Raw genomic sequence first — 24,748 nt, forward strand, 5'->3', positions numbered from 1 at the left:
GAGTATGATGCAAATATACTTAACAGAATATTTTGCGAACTATTCGAGCGATCTTTCCTATAACACCTAGATAATATAGTGGTCCGAAGTTGAAAAGCGTTTGTATACATATATAATCATATATATATACATATATTCCTATATTGGTGTCCGATCCGGCAGTTCCGACATATGTACTGCCTGCAACAAATAGACGGGCCTATGAAAAGTTTCAAGAGAGACTAGAGACTCACTGAGAGACTAGTTTGCAATGAAACAGACAGGCCGACAGACGGACACGCCTACATTAACTCGGATGTTGATGCTGATATAGAACCAATATACTTTATGGGTTTGCAGATTTATCCTACTATGCGTTGTATATTTAATGTAATAATTATAAAACCCTCTACCATGGTATTGAAAAGACTAATAGCCAAGAGGCTGACATGACTGATTTGTAAAATGAATTTATAATATATTACGTATTTGTGAAATATTATACTGTTGGCCCACATTCCAAATATTAGGAAATACATACAAATTAAATTCATTAAATTCAATATATGAATTCCGTGTCAATATATACTCATATTTAATTAGATAAATTTGAATATTGATAAAACGACAAATGCTTAAAATGCAATGCTCATAATCAGATCGGTTACATTGAGTCGGTCCGCTAGACCTGACGCTGCCAGCAATATAACTTTGCATATTCATAATGGTGGAGAGTCGTAACAGCGCAATATCAGATGCCAGGCAAAGTAAAAGTCTTGACTGCGGGCGCCTCAATTTTTAATGAAGCCAACGCAGCGCAGCAGCAGCCACGCCCTTATGGCCATAAAATGAAATGGGGAAATTGGCGCCCAGGGGCCACGGCCAGGAGCTGCTAAAAGAAAGACCAAAATGTTGCATCACTTTTTAACGGACATTGCAAAAAGCCATTAAGCAAACTAACACCAAGAGGGCCAAAGCCGCACTCGTTCCCCATTGCAGCAGCAACTCGCAACAACAGCCAACGGCTTCATCCCAGACCTGCTCTCGAGAAACTATCTACGAATATATTCAGAAGCCGCGCATTCCCATTCCCCACGCACTATCAAAGGCTTTTGAGGCCAGCTACCAAATGACTTCTTGTTGTCCAAGTTTGCGATACCAAACTATTTCACACATTTAAGCATTCAGATTATATTTTGGAATATGCGACAAACTCGTGTCGTTTGTGTCTGAGCTTGACATTAATACACTAAATGGTCGACTCTGTGGCTTACTTGATTAGTTTCGAATAAATTTAGCAGCTGCGAACACGATTCTAGCTTAGAATTCGTTTTACGAAAACATTCCAAGCCTATATATGTATCAGTGTTGATTATTAAAATGTTTATGGGTTTTCCATATTGCAAAATACGTCAATTAATTCAATTATTGATTGGTCCTAAGTATGAAAACCTGAGTACAGGGCGAAAAAGCATAAGCTCACATCGTTATTAAGTATGCGTATGTGCATAATTACAAATGTAATTGTGTTAAAACTACTAAAGCAGCTTTGACAAGTAATCAGAATTTTCAAGGCAATTGCAACTTTATAATCACACGCACATATGCGCACACACACGCACACGCACACACACACACGTGTTTGTGTAAAAGTCTTGCTCTAGTACAAAACATAAGAGGCTTAAATACTTTTAATTAGAACTTGTCTATTTTTCTAATGTTCGCTATTTTTGGACTGCATTTTGGCAAATTAAGCAAATGAATGAACATAAACACGCACACACACACACACACAACACACGATATTACAATTAAGTTTCTATATTTCTGTTATCAGTGTACGTGCGTGCGTGTGTGTGTGTGTGTGTGTTAGAGTGTTTGCCCACAACTACATTAACACTTTTTGGCTTTGACTTGATTTGCACAAAGCAGATGAGATGCTTCTGTTTGTCTAGCGCCCTCTTTTGTTTGGAACATTTAAATGAGAAAACTTTTATCTAGCCCCCCTGCCTGTACACTTACCTCTCTCTGCCCAGCTAGGCATCTATCCACACACACACACACACACACAGTCGGTCTTTCTCTATCTCTCTCTCTCTCTCGCTCTTTCTCTTATATAAATAACATCTAAGAGTGAACTTAACAGCCAAATGACGCACATTGGTCCAGGAATATCCAAAAATACTCGTATTTACCCAAAAGTCGAGTAAAGCGTTGTTTTTCTTTTTTTTTGGTTTGTTTGCCTTTCTGAACTGTGCAAGTTACACACAAGCTATGCGTGAGTTTTATATGACTTTTTATTGACAAAATGACAGCATTATGTGGCCAGCAGTCACATAATGATACTATAGTGCGAGTAAAGTACACTGCGTATTTGTGCATACCCTGTATTTGGACAGTCCAATTGCGAGGTTATGTTTGTAGTTGAATATAGAAATTATAAATAACCCTGTATATTAGAAATGACTCTAAAGTCGGGAAATAATTTTAAAAGTCAATAATGTAGATATGTTAGATATTAGAAACAGCTCTGTAATAGTGCGTTCCCTTGTTTGAATTAATTAAATGCTTAAGTCTACAGAATTGAGGTAGAATCCTTAACATAAAACAAGCTAAGATTTTACGGTACGTAGTGCCCGACTAAAGATACTTTGGTGCTTAAAATATGTTCATAGAACAGAGCACACGAATATAGATATTAACATTTTATTTTCAATTCTTATAAGTGAAATATTCTTCATCGATATGAAAGCCCACAGGCATAGTTTAGAGTTGAGATCTTGTAGGAAAGTTCCTTACAATATCATATAGCTTGTATAGGAATAATCGATAAGAACTATAACAAATATTGCCAACAACTGCTGCAAGGGTATTTCTGGGACGGTACGCCAAATGTTCAACATTTTTTTTACTTTAGATCTTGTTACATACTTACATGTAAGCAAGAGCAAGTTGCTGTCACCGCCAGCACATAAAAAACTTTAAGCAACAAAATCGCATAAACTGTTGTTAAGTGAAAGTGCGATAAATCAATTTGTAATTGGGGCAAGTTTTGCCTGTTGGCCTGCTGGCCCGCTGGCCTCTGTTTGTCTATTGGTATTCCCACCCGGACAACAGACTACGGTTCGTTTTAACCAAAATATATATATGGTCAGATACGTATGTGATTTTACTTTTGGGGACAGCCACTGAGCGGTTCTGTTGAGGACTTTTGGCGAGCTTTAGCAGTATTTAGTGTATATGTATCTATAGATACGACATAAGCATGTATGTAAGTGCGTATAAGTATGTATTCTGCCCAACTTGATGCTGTTGTTATGGTGATAAAACGATTACATTTTGCAGCCTTTTTGGTCGACAGCTTAAGTCTGTCCATGCTAGACTTTGATACAAATCCCCTGGAAAATATAAGAAAAACAACATCAACTACTTAGACAGCACAGCATACACATACATTTTGCAAGTACAAGCATTTAGGATTAAGTATCATACATATACGTACACAAATCTGAAAAGCTGGTAAATATATGTATATGTATATATATTTGTTTGATTTTATTTACAGCTGGACCTACAATTACAGGATGAAGCTGGCGGCGACATCTCCAGTTTCATAACAAATGGCGAATGGGACTTGTTAGGTGAGTTGAGATAAACTACATTTAATAATATTTTTTAATAATTTACTAATTCTGAGCATACACACACATATATTCCACACATTGAAGCCGTTAAAAAAACAAACTGATTAAATAACTATTTAAAACTTTTAAACAATAAACATAATTAGCTCTAACTAATGAATAAATATTGCTTACTAATTAATCACTATGAATAATTCTCATTTTCTCTTCTGCATATGCCCATCTCATTTGCACCTAATAACCAATCAACAAAACAAATACCAACAACAACAACATCAACAACAACCACATCTAAATTATACCCAACCAGGTGTGCCCGGTAAACGTAATGAAATCTACTATAATTGCTGCCCAGAACCTTATATTGACATAACATTCGCCATTTTGATACGACGGAAAACTTTATACTATTTTTTCAATTTGATTGTGCCATGCGTATTGATCGCATCGATGGCACTGCTAGGGTTTACCCTGCCACCAGATTCTGGTGAGAAGCTCTCGCTTGGTAAGTGTCCATCTAATACACACTCAAATCCAGAAACCAGAAACCAAACTAAAACTGAAACAGAAACTGAAACCGAAACTGATATCCTTATCCATATGCTCCGAAGTGTTTCGATTTTTAATTGTTGACTTTTTGTAGGAATCTTTGCATGCTCTATAAATCAAATTTCGTCTATATGTATAAGCATAACAATATAACAAAAAAAAAACCCCCACACACACACGCACACAGATACGCATACAGAGTTATATTATATTTCACTTATATTTGAAAAACGGAAGCCCGTTCGCTGCAAGAGGCTGCTGGCAGTAGTAGTAGTAGTAGTAGGACACAAGTTGACTGCCACCATATTCTACACATTACGTATACGCCATAGAGCCTTGACTAACTATGCAAATGCAATGCAATCCAATGGCCGACGGCAATGGCAACTCTGGGAGCAAACAAACAAAGAGCGAGCAAGTGTGAGCCTCGGCTCACAAAACAGTCGCCATCATTTGTAATCAAAGTCAACGCTGGCAAAGTGAAAAATATGGCACAGCTGCTGGCCCACCTTTTTAGGACGAGAATAGGAGGCAAATGCAGGGCGACAGACGACGGACAGCAAATGAGCACAGAGCCTTGAACCCTTGAACCTCAGTCGCAACTATACTAGTTAACCATGTCAAGCAACGCAACTAAAATATAAATATTTGCAAAACATATATGTATACATATATTTATGTATAGAATTTCTACTGCCTAATGCATTCATCAAGCTCAGTCAATCAGCACAAGGATACTAGCTGGACTTGATACAATTGCTGTCAAGCTTTCAAGCTACGAGATTAATAGATTCTAATCGATATCTATCCAAGCATAAACGCAAGCATTGACCAATTTAGAATTTAATTTAATTAAGATATTTTATTCAATTAAACATTTGCAGTATGTTGAATAAGATGTTTGAATTTGTTTTGAAATTATAATGAAATTTAGGATGAGGAAACGTTCTATAATATTTTCAACTTTTTCAATAAGCCATACTATACTCAACTTGGAAAAACTACAAAGTTTACTTTTGAATTCTTTAGTTTCTTGATATTGATATGAGTATTGTGATCTGTTGATCTAAAGATTTTCTGTTGCCACCATTTTGCCAGCGTTCGTGTCAACTTTTGCCAAGACACACACACACACACAGGCACACTCGCGCACACATTAAGCTGAGAAAGTTATGCGAAAATGTGGCAAAATGCTTTGCAGCTCATATCCTGAGCATGTGCGACTACACGACACACACATAGACACACACGCATACATAGAGAGACGACAGACAGTGGCCATGACCATGGCTATGGCTATGGATGTGGCTCATCACGTACTTTCAACACGCAGCATATGGTGCATGTCAAAATTTATACAATACTGCTATACAAAAATACTTATATAAGTATATATACTAGATATAAATATATCGCGTTTATGAGCAAGAGCTGCAAAAGTTTTGCTTGCAGCTGCCAGAAAACAAAAAAATGGCCATATTTTAAAAATTGTTCATAGCGAACACGCCCCCCTCTCAACATGCGTGTCCGCGTGTCTGTGTGTGTGCGAGTGTGCATGTGGGTGTATGTGTGTGTAGCCAAACGCATTAGGGCTGCCAGCCATGGCTCATGCATAATAGACAAGTTTGCGTAAAACCCTGTGGCTAATTTATGTTTGCCCGACACTCTTGGTGGCCCTGTGCTGCCCCCTACCCCCTTACCCTCTCTCTCTCTCTCTCCCTCTCTCTCTCTCTCTCGCACACATACTCTCGCTACCGCTCAACCAGCTGACTTTTCACATAATTTATATAACCTCAAAAGAGCAAGCATAAAATATGCACAGAACACCAAAAAAAATAAAAAAGATAATATATAAAAAAAAAAAAAAAATAGAAAAAAGGGAGCAGAAACAAAATATACTTTGATAAGGCTAAGCACTCACTGACAAACGCCAGCTGCCTAAAAGAAACCCCCAGCAAAACCATAAATAATGATAAGTTCCAGGCTGTATGACAATAATGGATGTGTGTGCAAGTGTGTGTTATTTATTTATTTTTGATTTGATTGAGAACTAGTTTTCTGACTGCGAAATTGAAAACTTACTGTTGACGGACTTCTTGAGGTTCAGCGCAGAGAATACGGTAGTAGTTTTTTATTCAAAAAAACGCAAGCCACAATGTGGGACAAGTCGCAATTATATCACATACAATATGCCATCCTTGCAGCAAGGCAGCAGCACGCAACGCTGGAGCAGCAGGCAGGATCAGGCTGGATCAGCTCTCGTGTACTCATTTCTAGTTTGGCCACTTAAGTGCAAACAGAATTAGTCTAATACAGTTATATATATCAAATAATAATAATATTAATTTCTTTCTCTATCAACCCATTCTCTCTCCCTCTCTCTTTCTCTATCTCTCTCTATATCTGTGTGTCTTTTCTATTCATGTTTTCTTGCTTTCTGTACCTTTTTAAAACTGCATTCACTACATTCACACACACACACACTTACACTCCCATGCACACACAATTATAAATGGGCACGCAATAATTATGTGTTGCATACTTGCAGGAGTTACTATTTTACTATCGCTCACAGTCTTCCTGAACATGGTAGCGGAAACGATGCCAGCGACATCCGATGCAGTGCCGCTGCTTGGTAAGTAGAGGCAACGCCATCTGGCGTTGGCCGCTGGCGCATTGCCATGGGAATTCTCTGACTTCAAATTAACGCACATTCAACTCAGCTCAACAATAACAACAACAACTACAATAACAGCTACTACAACAACAGCAACAACAACTAATCAGCTAAGATTCTTGCCTTTCGCACAGCCTCGAAAAGTGCCGCCACCGTTTTCACGTTTTTATCAACTGTTTTCATTCTTCGCTTTTCTTAACGTTCCTTTTTTTTTAAATTCGTTTTTATTAGTTTTCGCTTACGTTCTCAGCCTCTCGGCTGGGTCTTCAAGGTGCAAAGATGCTTTCGCCGCTTACAGTGAGTGCTGCAAGTACACGCACACTTTGCTGCAAACATTTTAAAGTATGTGCTATACTACATCTACAGAAAGACTGAGTGGCGATAACTATTGTGGGATATAGCCAGTATTTTGGTTTTGAAAACCACATTCATTTGCTGTATTTCTTGACAATAAAAAACTCAACTGTTGCAAAACAGATTATGGTACTAAAAAAAACGCAAGAAATAGTTTCAGGCTCTGTAAAAGTCTCTTGCTATTTTGAAATTGAACCAATCAATTCCAGTACAATAAATTAAATTGAATCTATGTAACATAAATACATATTTTCTTTATTTATCAATGCTGTCACAAACTTCAAAAAAATTACATTTATACTTTGAATCAGGAATCATCGGCTGTGCGTTATCCAGCTAACCGGGCTGAAGGTTCAGTTCATGATAAATATAAACAATTTCAATTCCGAACATAAGGCTGCGCTTCTTAAGCTTGTGTTCTTGATAAATATGTTTGCGACTTAAGCAGAATCCCTAATAATTATAATTAATAATAATACCTAACCTCTTCTCATATAAATTTGTCTGCGCAACATTGAAATCAAAACTCGCCTTTCGCACCGTTGAGATTTGCAGCGCTTTTAGTTTCGAATTTGAAGTTTTGCTGTATTTGTTGATGTCCTTTTCAGATTGTTGGCTATAAACACGTACAACAAATTGCCCCGTTTCAAGTTTCCTGCAGCAAGGCACGCACCTTCGCCGAGGCTCAGGCGCCTGACACCTGGGCCGAGAACAGGACGGGAACTTTTCTTGAGCAGCGCCGTCTTGGTGTGCTCGGGCATTCTGAAAATCTTTTAGTGTCTAGTTTTTGATGTTTGTTTGCTCTTTGTTTTCTTAATATTTCATTTAATGGCCGGCAAATGGAGGCGATGGCAGTGTCTATGGCAGTAGGAGGTGGCGACCCCGTCGCGTCGTTACTTGGGTCGCTGTGATTTAAGCGATTTCATAAACTTTGAAAATTTATGCGCCGCACACATCTCAAGTTTATCCCAATCACGTGCATATAGTCCAAAACCCAAGTTGCACGCACACCCGAAACAGTTGCAAATGGTAAAACCCAGCAGCCAACTTTTTATCTTATACATATATAGATATATCTATATATAAACCACACATCCTTAACTACTTGGAGCTGCCACGTATTAAAAAGTATTCAGCAAAGTGAAATAAATATTAAGTCAGATATGTTTTCGTTGTGGTGGAAAAAAAGTCAATATTAAAACAAAAAAACTCCCGAGCGCTGTTAAAAGACGAGACATAACACAGTGCCTAATAAAAGTAAAAGGAAAAGATCAGAAAAATCAGCGAAGACAACAATTTGAGCTATGAAAATGCCCTACGATTATTAAAATATCCTAAATATTGTAGATTTTTTTTTTTTTATTTGAATAATAGGATAAGAACACCGATAAGCCCCAGGTAATTTATTTACGGAGAAAACAAATTCTCTTCTAATTTGTTACGACAGCTTAAATCAGTTAGCTAGTGTAACTGTATGGTCGTTATTCTGCTAAAATCATGAAACGCATTTACAAACATGTGTAGCTGCATATATTTCAGTATGTATGTGTATAGGTGTGCCTGTATGTATGTGTGTGCTTAGCTATCTGTAAAATTACCAATATATTTATATATATACACAGTTCATTAAAATTAATTCATATTTCTAGTTGAACCCTTTTGCAAAAATTAGTTAACAATCTAGATCTTCAAACCTCATCCTGCATTCCAACACATGTATTTACCAAATATGCTTCATTCGACTCGCGATGCGAAATCAACTTACTGCCTTCTTATTTGGCTTTGCGTATCTGTAAGACATATTTCTTGATCGAATCTTGTTTTTTATATATTTTCAATTACCCGTTGTATTGAAAATATTTTAAGCCATGTACCCAACACTCGCATCAACGGAAAACAATTTGCTTTGATTATAATGTAGAGTAAATAACAACTATGAAGATTATCCTTCTTCGTATGCCGAAACTTTAATATCCTTGCAGGCTTTATAATTTCATGGTAATCCAATTTGTCCGATTTCTGTTTTCTAATAAAGTGCCAAACATCTTAACAAATCAACACAGAAAATTATTTCTAATAATCTGACAAAATTCCAGGTTTTCCAGAAGCATTTCCATAGTATATCAAGGATAGCTTTGTAAATGCAATAGATTTCAACAATCAATTATTTCGATAAGGATACATACAAACATACATACATGTATATACCTCTTAGAGATTCGTGTGAATGTGATTAAGTCAAAAGTGTTTCTTCTTAGGATCATGTGATATTAACACATATATGTATGCACATGCATGCATGATGTGTGTATGTAAGTATATCCCGTATGTTCACACTTGAAGTGAATAGAGGATTGCGATACAAATTAGGTAGTGCCTTTAACATATCTAGAAACATAAAATCCTCATCACTGCATCGATGCATATTGGTTGGATTACTTGTAAATTACCATAACTAAGTAAATACAACTTGAAGCATGATAATACCAAGAAGAAAAAAAAAACAATCAATAATCCATAATAAAGCGTTCAGTCTTCCAATTCTATTATTTGTAGCCTAATCGTAAGGTAAGTCATGTGTAAGTCATATTATAGATAAATACGTTCATTCTTTAAATTTCGAAATTGAATTGATATCGATATCGATGAAGTTGGGTTAGGTTCAGTTCCACCTGAATCTAACCCCAAACAATGTCCAAAAAGAAGTACATATATATGCAAAAATACACCCATTATTCCGTTAAATAAAACCCTATCATCCATTTAAGCATGCCAGGCCATATATTCTAGTTATCATAACAAGTATACTCCACTGCACAGATGATATATAAGTATGTATGCATCACACACACACACACACTTACACACACACACACACACACTACAGATACAATTACTAACACGCAGACACACACACACACAGAGACACAGACGTATTAACTAAATTCACACACTTATCAAACGTAGTAGTCTATTTTAAATCCCGTATATTGTATCTTTTATCGTATCGAGGACTGGTATGGCAATCAAACTCAAAGCATGCACTCTGAACCTTTCGATAGACAAACTCTTGTATTTGGTAAATCGAAATCATGAAAACCAACAAAAAAACAAAAAAATCGAACGAAACAAAAAGATGGCCAGATTCATGAGTCGGGAGTCGAGAGAGTCGAGTATTAGGCAACTTAGCCAAGTTTCCCCTTAAACATAAGAATTATTATTTTTATATTTAGTATGTATGTAATACACAAATAACTGTATATTTTATTAACAACTTGCGTAGAGCTTATTATTTTCGATTCTGTGATTTATATTTTGGATTTTATGCGTACAACGAGTGCTCGCATTATTAATGCCAGTGTCAGATATTGCCAAGGACCACTACCACATAATGTAAAAGAAAAAACGTTCTTGTTGGCATGCAAGAACACAAATGCCTATAAACTGTTGAAATGCCCCGCCCCCACATTCCGTCCTGTTCCGCTACACACACACACATACCCACACACACACACACAGTTGCACACACAGAGCAGACACACATATAGCTCAATATGAAAAATAAACAATTGCTGAAAACTATCTCAAATAATGTTTGTATTGCACATTCATGCAAGATATGAATACAAATGTGAGTCAAAATATGTGAATATGAATATGAATGTGTCATGCAGTAATTCATGCAATATATGTATATATTTATATATATATATATATATATATATATATATATATGTATATATATTTTTATATTTATATACATATCCCACCCGAATAGCGTTTTGGGATTGTGAATCGGGGGCAATGGCAGTGTCAACCTCAACGTTAACTTCTGCGACTACGTCAATGTCGACCGGGGCCGCTGTTAATTGGAAACTAGCACACACACAGCTGCATACACACACACATACACACACAGATACATTTATACATGGACTACAAAGGGAACAGTAATGTAAATATCAATGGAAACAAAGTAATGTCCGTGATTAATATACATGTATAAAAAATTGAAACTAATTCAGTCTGTCTTCAACTTTTCTTCACTCTCTCTCTCTCCCTCTCTCTCTCTCTCTCTATATATATATAAATATATATATATATACATATAAATATATATAAAAATAATTATATATAATTATATTTATATATATATACACGCTTATCTTATGATATGTCTGCCTTTATCTATATCTTTAGCTCGCTCTTTAAATACGCACACGCAAGAAATAATTGTATAGCAAAATTTTGTTGATCCTTTGCATGTGAGATCGCAATATTGCATCCGGCTTGGACCTAAAAACACAGGATAGCTAGGAAAAGCCGCAACTGAAACTGACTGTACTCTGGTGTACATATGTATATTATAAAGTTCAATAGATAGGACGGTTGGTTAAGTTCGGTTGATGGCAGGCGGCTTTTGGAACAGTGAATCAGTGAATCAGTAATTTGTGTGTGTACATATGTGTATGTTTTCTCAAAATTTTGTGCGGGCTCAAAACGAGTTTCATTACCATAAGTATGTGTACATATTTGTCTTACAAATTTTTGTGTCCACTTTTTTTTTTTTTTTGATTTCATTATTTGATTTTAGTTTATCGATTTTGGAATTGGTTTAGTTTTGTTCGAATTCTCTGTGAAGTAGTGTGGTAGAAACTCTCTTGTTGTTAATATACCCCAAGCCTTTTACAAAATTATTGCTAACTGCATATCACATATTTTAATATATGTTTAATGGTGTTTCGCTTCTTTAACAAACAAACAAACACACGCTCAATCGCAGATACAACACACACACACATACTCACACACTCACACACTCATACACACAATACATACATAGAACACCACTGTATCATACGCAATTAGCTGAAAACACATGTAAATAAATCACATAACGTATTTTTATTCCAATGGATACCTTTAGCATACATACTTACATACATGCATATGCATATGCATACATATGTGTGCATATGTGCATCAAATACTACCTACCGTAGTTGAATCGTACGTATGTCTGATGTATGCCAACTTTTGCGCAATCGTTAAGGTAATTCCATAAATATCCATTATGCATATGCGACTAGTTGATGTATACAAACATTCATTCATATGCTTAAAGCGCCTTTTAACCTACAATTATGTAGTGGAGTGTATGGAACCCGAACAAAACAAAAAAAAAAAAAACAGTATATAACTAAATATAAATTCAAGAGTATGTAAAGCTAATATGCAATTTTACTAATTAATATGCACAGTGAAATGGCGACAGTTTTTTCTTTTGTTTCCTATTTCCTTTAACATTACGCCACAAATTGAACCGAGATACATATGTAAATATAGATAGAAGCAGCACACATATCATTTTGAAAATAAATTGCCCTATTGATCCCATGTTTACATAGAGTTTCGGTTGTTTGATTTTGGTTTTTCGATTTCGCGCTCACTGTGCATAACCTAAAAAAAATGCAATTAAATAGTATAAGATAAATATGTATATGTAAATCCAAGCAGTCAAATTGCAACGCACTGATCCAAACAATTAATTTACCAGATCCATACCTATTTAATTGCCATTTAACAAAATACTAACAAAACTATCAACAACAGCAACAGCAACAACAATAACAATAACAAGCACAAGTACAAACAACAACCGTAGCCAAACAGAATACCAACCAACACCTTTTGCCCAAGACCCACATCTTTCATCAATTTACAGCTCAACAATTATGAAGAACCAAATCAGATCTCGATTTTTAACTAAAAATGATGATTGCGGATAATTGGTTGTGCACAAAAACTAAAAATAAAAATAAAAAGACATGATATGAAATGAAATGAAAACAAATCCGAAAAGCAAGAGGGCTTTAAACTAACCAAGAAAAACCAGCAAATTTAAAACGATGAGCAATATTCTTATTAATGTCGCTGGTCAATCAGCGAAATGCAGCAAGAGCCAGTCAGTTTTGAAGGAGCATCATGTCGAACGCGCGGTCCAGTTCAAAGGTCACACAGTTCCTTGTCCAAAGGAAGCGAACACCCTTTGAATTGGGCCACAAGTTTGACGGGCTCTACGATTAGAAGGGCGGGGACCGGGGCAGAGTTTTATATCTAAGTAGCACTGAGCTTTTCCAACTTACTTATCTTAACTTATTATATATTTACTTATAACAATTATTTTTATTTATTTTTTATTTTTTTTTTTGGCGAGGCGTACACCTGTAAAATAACTTAAACTCTCACTGAAAAAAATAAAAATAAATTAAAATTTAAAATATATACATATAAATGTTAATATATTTACTAATTTTTTTTCATATACTGCTTTGAACTTTTTCTCTAACTTTAACACCTACTACTTGCCACAAGTAAACTTTTAGTAAGCATTAAGAAAGAACTGGGTAACAACAACAACAACAACATGAACACCTTCTTACGAGTCTGTTGTTGTTGTCCTTTCAAATTTGTTGTAAGATACGATGCAAATTTGTACATAGAACAGCAAGCAATAAAATAAAATGTGTATATTGTTTTTACGTAATAAACAAACAAACAAACAAACACCACAACAAACACACACACTGAATACTCAACAATTGCTTATCGATAACGATAACGATAACGATGAAACAGGAAAAGGCATATATATATATATATTTAGATATATATATATATATATATGTGTAGGTGTTTACGGGCAACGTCATTTAATGCCAAGATACTGCATTGTACCAAGTATTGAAATACAGATATGCGAAAATGAACAACCACAAGAACAACAAGAACAACAACAGCGACAAAAACAATAAAAAATAATTAAAATATCTAGCATAGAATGAGCGCAAAGCGAATTCGATAAATCGATATATTACCACAATGTTTGTGTAATTTTTGTGTCCTTCTAGGAACTTATTTCAATTGCATTATGTTTATGGTGGCCTCTTCAGTTGTGTCAACCATACTTATCCTCAATTATCATCATAGAAATCCAGATACGCATGAAATGAGTGAATGGGTAATATTTATATTTAAACTAACTAAACTTAACTAACTTACTTGCTAACTACTTACTTACTTACTTATTTATAACAACAACAACAACAACAAACAAGCTAAAAAAAAAAGAAAACTCGATTCTTTCTCTTTTTCTTTTATTTTTCTGTTTTTGTTTATACGTATTTACAAATTTTGTTTTATTTTTCTGAGCTTTCTGAGAGATACTGATACGTTTTTCAATTGATTTTGTTTTTGTCAAAACAAAACGGCCATTTCAAAAAAAAAAAGAAAGAAATTTGAAATGCCAATAAGAACAAGCAACACCCAAAATACTCCACAATCCACAGTCCACAGTCCACACTCCAAACACGCACTCACTCAAACAACATACAAAACCAAAAAACGAACCCAAAGAACTGGGTATACCCTTTGTATATACTATCTTATACCCATTTACTTACCCATATATACATATATATACATGCTAATGTATAACTTAACATATTTAAACTTTTAGACATTGAAAACTAAAAACACACTTGCATACATATTTACTTACAACTCGTATGCATAAACTAGTTTCTTATACTTTTACACTAAGCTGCATGCAAAATGAAAAGCATATTGCAAGTTATACGAAAACGTAAGGAAAAGCTGAAAATTGGAAGTTTGAAAGAAGATGAATATCTAAAAGAGAGCCATAAAACAATTATTTTATTATATTAAAAATAAAAAGAAAAAAAAAAGGCATAATATTTATAGTTAATAATGTGCTTCGGTTTATTATTTGATAAGCAAATTTCTGCAGAGGAACATGAAATTTTATAATGCTTGAGCTTCTGACTTAAATCCTTATCACATTTTTTATTAATTTGATCAAATATTCATGCTTCAAAATATATTTTTTAAGTGATATCTAAAAAAAAATACAGACAAGTATAATTTAAAAAAAAATTAAGAGTTGGAAGAAGAAGAGAAAGAAGAAGACTTACATATCTAAGTTTTTTGAGCTCTTAATTTTTTACTTTCAGCAAATGTTGCATAGAATTTCCGTCCAAAACAAACCCAGTTTTGGCAATTATTTAGATTACATTTTCTCAAGTCCAGACGTGAGACAAATAAAACTAAAAAAGAATTTAAGTTCTTTTTAAATTAGAAAGACATTTTATGGCGAGCTGCAAATAAGTTGATGACAACGAAATGCTTTGAGATTTATGAAATAAATATATATTTACTTAAAACGTATTACCGTAATGTTGCATAGACTTATCTAATTATGTTTTAAACAGATTAATTTAAATACAATAATATGCCATGACTGTTTTCTAAAGTTCATTTAAGAAAAAAGTCCATAGAATAGAGAACATTCAAGCAAATTAATTTGATTTATTTAAATGATATGCTTCTAATTAATTGCCTTATAAGTATTTTAATTTTTCTATACTTATTATACTTGCATACATATGAGAACCAAAGCACAATAATCACACCGAATTTTTATTTTTCTAACAATTATTCTGGCTAACAACTACAACAACATCTACGTTAACTGGCAACTCTCAACGCTAAAAAAAAAAAAACAACCCAACTCAAATGCCTCTTCAACTGTTTCCTTTTCTCCCTGTAACTAACTAACTAACTAACTCTGAAAAAAACTATCTTCGTACAACTACAACTACAACTACAACAATATCAACAAATCCAAATGTGGCCCGCACTCGTCTGTGGCCCAAAACGCGTGTGCTGTTGCTATCCTCTTCCAACACACTCAACACACTCACAACCACATGTGTTATCAACAACAACAACAACAACAACAAAAATAACCTCAACAAATTTAACAACAATATCAATACAAAACTCCACTTATCTAATACAAAAAAAAAATAAATAAATTCAAATAAAATAAAACATAAATTATAAACATGCCCAAAACGTTAACAATTTTCCTAAAACTAAACCTTAAATGCAATTAAATTAAACTCTCATCTCTTTATATCTTTAACCGTGTGATTGTCGTGTGTCGCTTTCTAATTTTTATCAATAACTACAACAAAAACAACAACAACAACAACAATAACAACGACATAAATCACTTCATTTACTGAACACTCTGAATTTAAATGAAACACTTGTTAATCTAATCAAACTAAACGTAAACATAAACTGCTTTAAAATCAAAAAAAAAAATGTTTAAAAAAATACTATATATACAAAAAAAAAAAAAAAAAAAAAATCCAAAAATATACTTATTGCTATTATTTTTAACCGCATTACCCAACACACTCCGTCTCTCTGTCGAACTCGCACACACAGATAAGAGTAATATTCCTTTATTGGTTACCTTGCATATTGCGCATGCAAAGACCCGGACAGGTTGGCTACGAATGCCCGCCGCCGCCCTCGTCGTCGGGCTCCTCGAATGCTGGTGACAAAAAGCAACAGATACAAAACGTTGAGCTTAAGGAAAGGTAACCAAACTATCTCTCACTCCTCCCCTGTCTCGACCTCTCTCTCTCTCTCATTCTCTGATTAACAGCTAATACTCGATAATCATATATAAAAGATATATATTTAAATAATTCATTTGAATGATATGCTAGCACTCATTAATGTCTCACACTCACACAGATCCTCTAAATCGCTGCTCGCAAACGTACTCGACATAGACGACGACTTTCGTTGCAATCATCGTTGCGCCAGTGCCACATTGCCCCATCAGCCCACGTACTACAGGACAATGTTCAGGTAAAGTCCAATAAACTCCGCGCATAACACGCTCCGAGGTATGTTTAGGTGTATAAGACTCTAAGACTAATCAGCGCTATTTCTGAAGCCAATAATTTCTAGCCAAAAATGAGGCCTTAAAGAAACCCTGTTGAGCTGCAATATTTTGGCAGATTCAGCTATAGAAATAAATCAGAATCAGTCAAACATCTAGTGTCAATCAATTCTACTTGATCTAAGTATACACCAGAGAAGTTGCTGGCGAGAACAGAGCGAGGCATTCAAAAAATAAAATATTCTTTATCCTTGTATACCAAATGCAAAAGACAGTCTCGAATTTGGTATTCTTCACATTTATTCATTTATATGCTGATCAATCGGCGTAATAATCGAATATTTCCAAAATGCGCACTTCCAGCTCACTGCGCAACTCCTCGGGCACCAATTTGCTTGCCTTGGGTATAAGCTCGGCGGCAATTTCCTCATTGCGCACATTGTTCACACCCCTCTCGTCCAGAATGCTGCGCACCATTTTCCGGATATCGTCACGCCAGCCGCAATCGTGCAGGCGGCGGTACATCAGATTCCTTAGGGTGTCCATGTCCTTGTCGCTGAGCAGGTATAGCTGTTCTTCCCCAGAATCAGCTGTGGCATCAGACTCCTTGCTGCTGGCCATAATTCCACAAAATGTATTTCAATTTGCTTTCTGACATTAAATCTCATGTAATAAGTATACCAGAATATATTTTCCATGCCAGCCTGATGCCTTTCGTTTGGCTTCCAGGTTTTTCTTCTTCTGCTGAAAAGTTGCAGTTCCATGGAACTAGAAGAGGTGCATTTATTAATATTAAAGTGAATTTTCGCTATGCGTAGGGCGACTTTTTATTATAGTAGAAATTTAAAATTGGCTTAAATCAGAAAACCGATTTAATGATAATCAACATTTTAATGCGGGTTTTTATTCTTAGGAAAGAGTTCCTATTTATAAATATATACTTAATTTGAGGATGAAAACGCGATGGAATATAAAAAATTATAGCGGAAATCTTTAGAAAAGAACGTCCTTAATTAGAAGAAAATATTTTCTAAAAATTCATATTTAATCTTTTTCTATATATATAAAACGCATTTTGTAAAAACTAATTTTTCTGAAATTTGGAAAAATAATGTAATGTTAATGCGAATTTCTTAAGCTCCGGGTATCACTTTTTAAATTTTGGTAGCATAAATCAAATATTCGCCGAGCAAACTATTATGGAATATTTGTTTGCATATAACCAAAGAGGAAACGCCGAAGTATACTATAATATTTAAGAGTATTTGCATGTTGTTTAGACTGAAATGAAATCTCGATCTACAAATGAAAAGACAGCGCATTTGGTGTGTAAGAGGACTGTCTTTAGATGCGCTTTGCGCACTTGTTCTACACATTTGCTTGTGAATTAGTATTCTTTTCATCTTCCATTGCCGGCTCCAAGATATCGCGCACACGCATCTCCACCTCCTTGAGCAGCTCCTCGGGCACCAATTCGCGAGCCTTGGGTATGACCTCGGCTGTGATATCCTCGTAGCTGACATTGTACACGCCCCGCTGCTTCAGAATGCTGCGCACCATTTTCTGGATGTCGTCGCGCCAGCCGCACTCCTGAAGCCGCTGGTGAACGAGTTTCCTTAAATCTTCCGTTTGCTGTATGCTGAGCAGATTCGAGTGTTCCTCTTCGGTTTGGGTTGCATCGTCAGATTCCTTGATGCTTGCCATTCCACAAAATTGATTTGTAACTGCTTATAGAATCTGAGGCTTGCAATAATCTAGATCTATAGCAATTTATAGCCTGATGATATTTTCCATGCCAACTTGATGAGTTTCATCAAGATTTTCCATTTATTCTGATCAATCAATAACCCATATAAGTATCTTGTTGTTTATGTATATTTTGAAATATTTAGTCCTCATCAGTTACCTTGGCCTGTTTCACAATCTTGCGAACGCGCAGCTCCAGCTCCTTGCGCAACTCCTCGGGCACCAACTCATCTTGTTTTTCGTAGGCTGAGTAGATACGCGAGTTCTACTTTGAGTAGGTTTGTGTCCTCGGACTCCTGTTTGCTTGCCTCTTACTGAATCTGAAATATACAAATTGAAAGTCAGTGGAAAGCAACTGGAAGAGATGTTTATATATATTCTATGCCAACTTGATGATTGAATTGCGGAACATTCAAATTGTTTTCCCCTTTGGCTTGCTTCGTATAAAGAAACAAAAAACTGTTTGTGGCTATCTTCTATGCCCTTGCTATCTAAAATATAAGGCCATTCAGCATTAATAAATTAGATTTGAAAAACTGTAAACGAGCTGGCGACATTGTCAGTAGTTAAAAAACAATATGGGATGGCTATTCTTGGCACGCTGAAGATTTAATACTCTAGTAGACATTTGACTTCAAAATCAGGTGCATTACTCCTCACCGATTATGCCTATTAGAGCCATATGACATAGCTGTCCGATTGTATAGGGCTTTGCAGATATGTTGAGTTCCAACAATATTCGAGCGATTGTTTGTATTATATACAAGGACTAGACTAGAACATGCAAGCACCTAAATGTTGAGCGATCCATTGCCGAGAAAAAGACGGACGTATAAAGAGAAAGCATAGATATAAACAGATGAAACAGCCTAACATAGATCGACTTGGTTGTCGACACTGATCCAGAATTTTTATACATTTTAGGGTCGCAGATGCGACCTTATATGCGCTACACATTATATGCGAAAATATTAATACCCTGCACGAGGGTATACAAAAGACGCATTAGTTTGATAAAAGATGTAGAAAAATAACAAAAAGCAAAAACAACAGCAACTCGAAGAAGAAACATCCTTATACGCATCCGCATTCTGGTTCCCATTCAGCAAAGCCTCGAATGACAGTCAATGACAATGACAATGACAATGACAAGATGTGTGGCGCAACAACAAAGACAACAACAGCAGCAACAACAATACCAGCGACAAAAATACAAACATGCCCCAGCCATAGAAAATAGTGGCAAGTGGCAAGTGGCAAGTGGCAAGGACACGCATTTAGTGACAAGCAGAACGTACAAATGTGACGACTGAAAAACAGAAATACAATCGTAATAGGAAACCCTTGAGGAGGAACTAAACAGAATGCCTGGGCACAGGCACGTGGCCCAGCTGTGCACCCACAATGGACCACTGAATTGGGTCAATAAACTACCAGTGACAATTACGCTGTCTTTAAAAAATATTGAGTTGGGTTATTTATGCGAAATTCTTAGAAAATATGTTCACAAAAGCAAAATCCCAATGCCAAACGACATGTTCAACGAACTGTCTTCAATTGTTATTTGGCTCATTCTTTCAAGCGTGACATATTAAATTTCAGTTCAGTTTTGTTCCCATTACCGCTCCTTAACCTCATCTCGGAGCCACTTAACTATCTTTCAAGGTGCATTTGCAGCCAGATGTGATTAAGGATTCGTTAAGCCAAACGTCTGGCTTACAAAATTAGTTTTGAGAGTATATATTATTTATATAAGATACAGTTCAATTTAAATTGAAAAGTATATTTCGTATTGTTTTCAATGTCAACTTGTTGTGTTTAGTTCTTCCACCTGTTCAAATGTATTTTCTTCTTTCGACTTGTAATCAAAGCTTGATGTCTCCCTCTCTCTCTCTCTCTCGCTATCTCTCTCTTATTCTTTCTCGCTCTATCTCTCTCTCTCTCTCTCTCCCTGAATTGATCTTCGGTTAAATTAAAACCCAAATTTACACTAAAATGCCTTTCCCAAAATGTGTGGGGTGCGGGGAAGAGGCAGTAAAGTCGCGGTACATGTGTATGCGTGTGCGTGTGTGTTCGTGTGTTCGTATATACAAAAGGAAGTTGGAATGCTTGTTACGTGACTCGTCGTCGGATGTAGGGTATCTCCAAGGCGGACACTCCCGACTGTAAGACACCCTTTCGCAAATGCCGAACCTGATGTGAGACAATATCGTTATATAAGCATATATTATAATGCTCTTCCCCATCCCGAGGTGGTAGCCAGCCAAAAGGCAACAAAGGCCAAAATGAAAAATCGTAGGATATTGCATCAAAGTGTCCAAAGTGTTTGTCAAGTCAACAGCAATACTAGCCGAATAGGCAAATAAAGGGGATGGATAAAAGAGACGTTTACAATAAAAGCGATGAAATTGATGAAACTGATGCAATGAGTTGTTTATACAGGCAAGGCGACGATGGCAGCGTGGGTCCGGTGGGTCCCGTGGGACCTGTCGCCGCCGTGGCCGATTCACGCATGCACGAGGCCATTTCACACACTTGTCTCAGCTCCTCGGCGGAGTATGAGCTGGCGCTGATACTCAAGGAGCTGCGCTGGATAACCGATCAGGTGGGTAAATCAGAATCTGCAGAGCTCACAAATTCATGCCCAAAACGCTGTCAATGGATATTTACAGCTGAAAAAGGAGGACGAGACAGGCGACATAACGCGGGATTGGAAATTCGCGGCCATGGTCGTGGATCGTTTGTGCCTTATTATTTTCACGCTTTTCACAATTATAGCCACTCTGGCGGTATTGTTTTCGGCACCACACTTCATTGTAAGTTGCAACAAGACAAAAAAAAAAAAAAAAAACGAAGAGTTTTTAACTTGATTTTGCACTCATGTTGTGTTCCTTCTAGTTCCCATAAATGCTTCATACAACTCTGACGGTCTACGTAATTCTTCAGTTTGATACAAGTCGTACAAATATTGTTTCTACTTTTGTAAAATATTTAAGAAAATACAATGAAGATAATAACTAAAAACATAAACTATCTAAAAAAAAAAAAAAGAAAAAAATACATAAACAAATGAATGCTTATCAAATTAATATTCCTTTGAATTCGTATCCTTTATACCTAGTTTATCAATAAAAATGTTTATGTTCATAAACTTTGAATAATAGCATATTGTACGACATATGGATTTTCAGATAATTTCTCGTCTACTGATACCATAATTTGTAGTTTTTTTTTTTTTTTATTTTGAATTTGAATTTGTTTCGTTGGAAAGTCTTTCACAATTATTCTATGATTTTCATTTTTAGTATGTAAAATATTGTATACAAATATGTTGCTGTGATAGAAAAAAAGTATGAACAAAACGTAAACCAGTCACAATAAATTTCAAATTTAAAATGAACAAAGACAAAAAAAAAAAAAAAAAGATGAAAAACAAACAAAGAATTAAACTAAATATAAAACAAAATCAATGGCACACACACGCACACACCCACATACAACACCTTTAATTTTTGTTATATTTATTGAAATTTCTTTGATTTTATTTTTATGTTTTTTGAAAATGACCAAAGAAATAATTTAAAAATAAAAAACAAAAGGAAGAATTCAGTAAGGTATAGCTAAAGCCTGGCTTATTATCATTAAAATTGGCATTTGTCGTCGGCCTGACACACAGAGTCCCAAAAGGCACATTACGCAATTTGTTTATGTATAAAACAAAGAATCTAAACTAAGCACACTCTAAGCATACATACTAGTTAGCATAGCTTATGTCGTATCGTGTTCTTTAGACAAACGTGTTTGTAACGACTTTTTTTTTTCTTTTGTTGACATTTTCAACAATTTCGGCACTCAATTTGCACCGCATTCGTCGAGCTACAAGAAATAATTGATAAAAACAATAACTTAGACAAAAAAAAAAAAAACAAATCCATAAAAAAAACAAAATATTAAAGGACAACTGAATACTTGTACAATGCGAACAGAACTTCAGTTGGGAATGGTTCACATAACGACAACAACATGGCCAAAACTGCAACAACAACAACAACAACAAGAACAACAACAATAAAACAAAATAAAGAAAAGCTTAGTTAAAGAAAATGAAAGATCACAAGCTAAAAAAGCAGCACAGCATAACAGTTGAGGATAGAAGTCGAAAGCAAAGTATAAAGTTAACTATTTTTAAATATTATATATACATATATACGAGTAACATTTAAAGGTATGTAGCATAAAAATGCGAATGCAACTTAGCTAAAGAATGCTTCTACAAAAAGTAAAATTAAAAAAAGAGCAAAACAAATATATATACTTAGTAATGTAATAACTACAGTACTTAGTTTAAGCGATAGTTAAAGCCAAAGCCCAGAGCAAGAGGTTAGTCAAATATACATATGACAAATACTTAAGTTATAAACTAATATAAATGTCAGGCAAAAAAAAAAAAAAATTAATTATTATAGACATGAACAAATTTTTAAACGAAAAATTTCAACAAAGAACAGCAAAAAGTTAACAGCAAATTCGTGCGTAGCGTAAAACAGCAAATGTATTCCATTTCAGATACAGATACAGATTACAAAATTTAAACAAATTGAACAAAAAAAATTTAAAAAAAAATAAAATATTTAAATATATACACACACACAAAGACACACACACACGAACAGTCTCTTTAGTATATACATAATTAGACAATTGATATGTATTTTATTTTGCATAACAAACACAAAACAAGAAACTAAATGTCAAAGTCAGAGACAACAACACAATTACGCTGTAAACGAATTCTAATTTCTTGTGTCACATTGACATGCTTCTTATTACCAAGTACCATGCATATTGGTCTAAATGTACATTAGCATTAGGTCAGGGGCATTAGCATACTTGAATTTCCAGTACTTGCCGCATATAATGAAAAGAATAGAATTTTTTTTTTTTTTTTTTTGGTGTTTAGCCACATAAGAAACACAATAATCGTATGCATGTATGGGTATTTTTATAGTATAAATGCAACACGTACATACACACACATATATATATATATATATATATATATATATATATATCAACTTGCATACATACATACATATATACAGATATATATATATATATATATATATATCAACTTGCATACATACATACATATATACAGATATACATATGCGATTGTGGTATGTATGTTTATCAATTAGGCAGCCAATTACATGTACTTAAGTAATATGCAATACATATATATACACACACCTACATACACACACATACTTATTAACAGCTGCAACACAACACCAAAAGCTGCTAAGGGCTATGCACAAAAGCAAAGGTCTTCCTTAATCTTAAAGCCAAAAACAAACACAAAAAAAAAACTAAAACCAAACTAAACTAAATAAATTATATACTTACTAAACTGAAGAAAAAAACATTAAACACAAAAGTTAAATCAAAAGCTTAAACTAACTAAAAAAAAAAAAAAAAAAAAAACAATTTCTAAAAAAATTTTAAAATGCATGAATATTTAACTAAGCGTTTGAAATCAACTGTTAATTAACAATATATGAAAATGTTAGCCGTCTGTTAACCTCACAGCGGAGCTTTTAGCGTCGGCTAGCGACTGCACATAAAGCTCTGCCACAAACTGGCAACACGCCATAAAACTCTTTTTGGTCTAAAGCTTGCGCTGCCAATTGGCATAAAAGGCGTCAACTTAAGACGGGAAACAAACACCAAACGGAGCCTTGGAAAAAAGCTTTTCACAAAACTTTTGCCCTACACTTGTAATAATAATAGGTACAGGAGCATAATGCTATCAATAATGTTCTCAAAAATGTTTAAGGCATTTTATTAGTTTTTTGTCTCAGTATTCCCATTATTATTAGCATTAATATAATTACAATTATTATTGTAATATTTTTAACTTATACAGAGTAGCATTCTGTTATACTTATTGTTATAGTTTTATTATTAAAGTTTTCTCCTTATTAATATTCTCATTTTTCATATTATTACTAATAT

The 24,748-nt window shown here is 34.8% G+C and overlaps 1 protein-coding gene across 6 annotated transcripts in view; it reads left to right on the top strand.

Moving 5' to 3' along the window:
* nAChRalpha7 (nicotinic Acetylcholine Receptor alpha7) overlaps positions 1-21,777 on the top strand; it is a 140,972-nt gene extending 119,195 nt beyond the window's left edge. For 5 of the 6 annotated variants that reach the window (XM_070211279.1, XM_070211280.1, XM_070211281.1 and 2 more), the window contains one exon: positions 3,545-3,654. In XM_070211279.1, the coding sequence (XP_070067380.1) occupies positions 3,545-3,634 (90 nt within the window). In that variant the 3' untranslated portion in view covers positions 3,635-3,654. Of the gene's footprint in view, positions 1-3,544; positions 3,655-3,933; positions 4,129-6,720; positions 6,808-14,114; positions 14,225-16,521; positions 16,677-16,836; positions 16,954-21,175; positions 21,339-21,405; positions 21,550-21,631 lie in introns of those variants that run through there. The other variant, XM_002060140.4, reaches the window with a different exon arrangement.
* The last annotated feature ends 2,971 nt before the right edge of the window (positions 21,778-24,748 follow it).

The sequence above is a fragment of the Drosophila virilis genome, chromosome X (genome assembly GCF_030788295.1).
Source record: "Drosophila virilis strain 15010-1051.87 chromosome X, Dvir_AGI_RSII-ME, whole genome shotgun sequence".
NCBI classification, from domain to species: Eukaryota; Metazoa; Arthropoda; class Insecta; order Diptera; family Drosophilidae; genus Drosophila; species Drosophila virilis.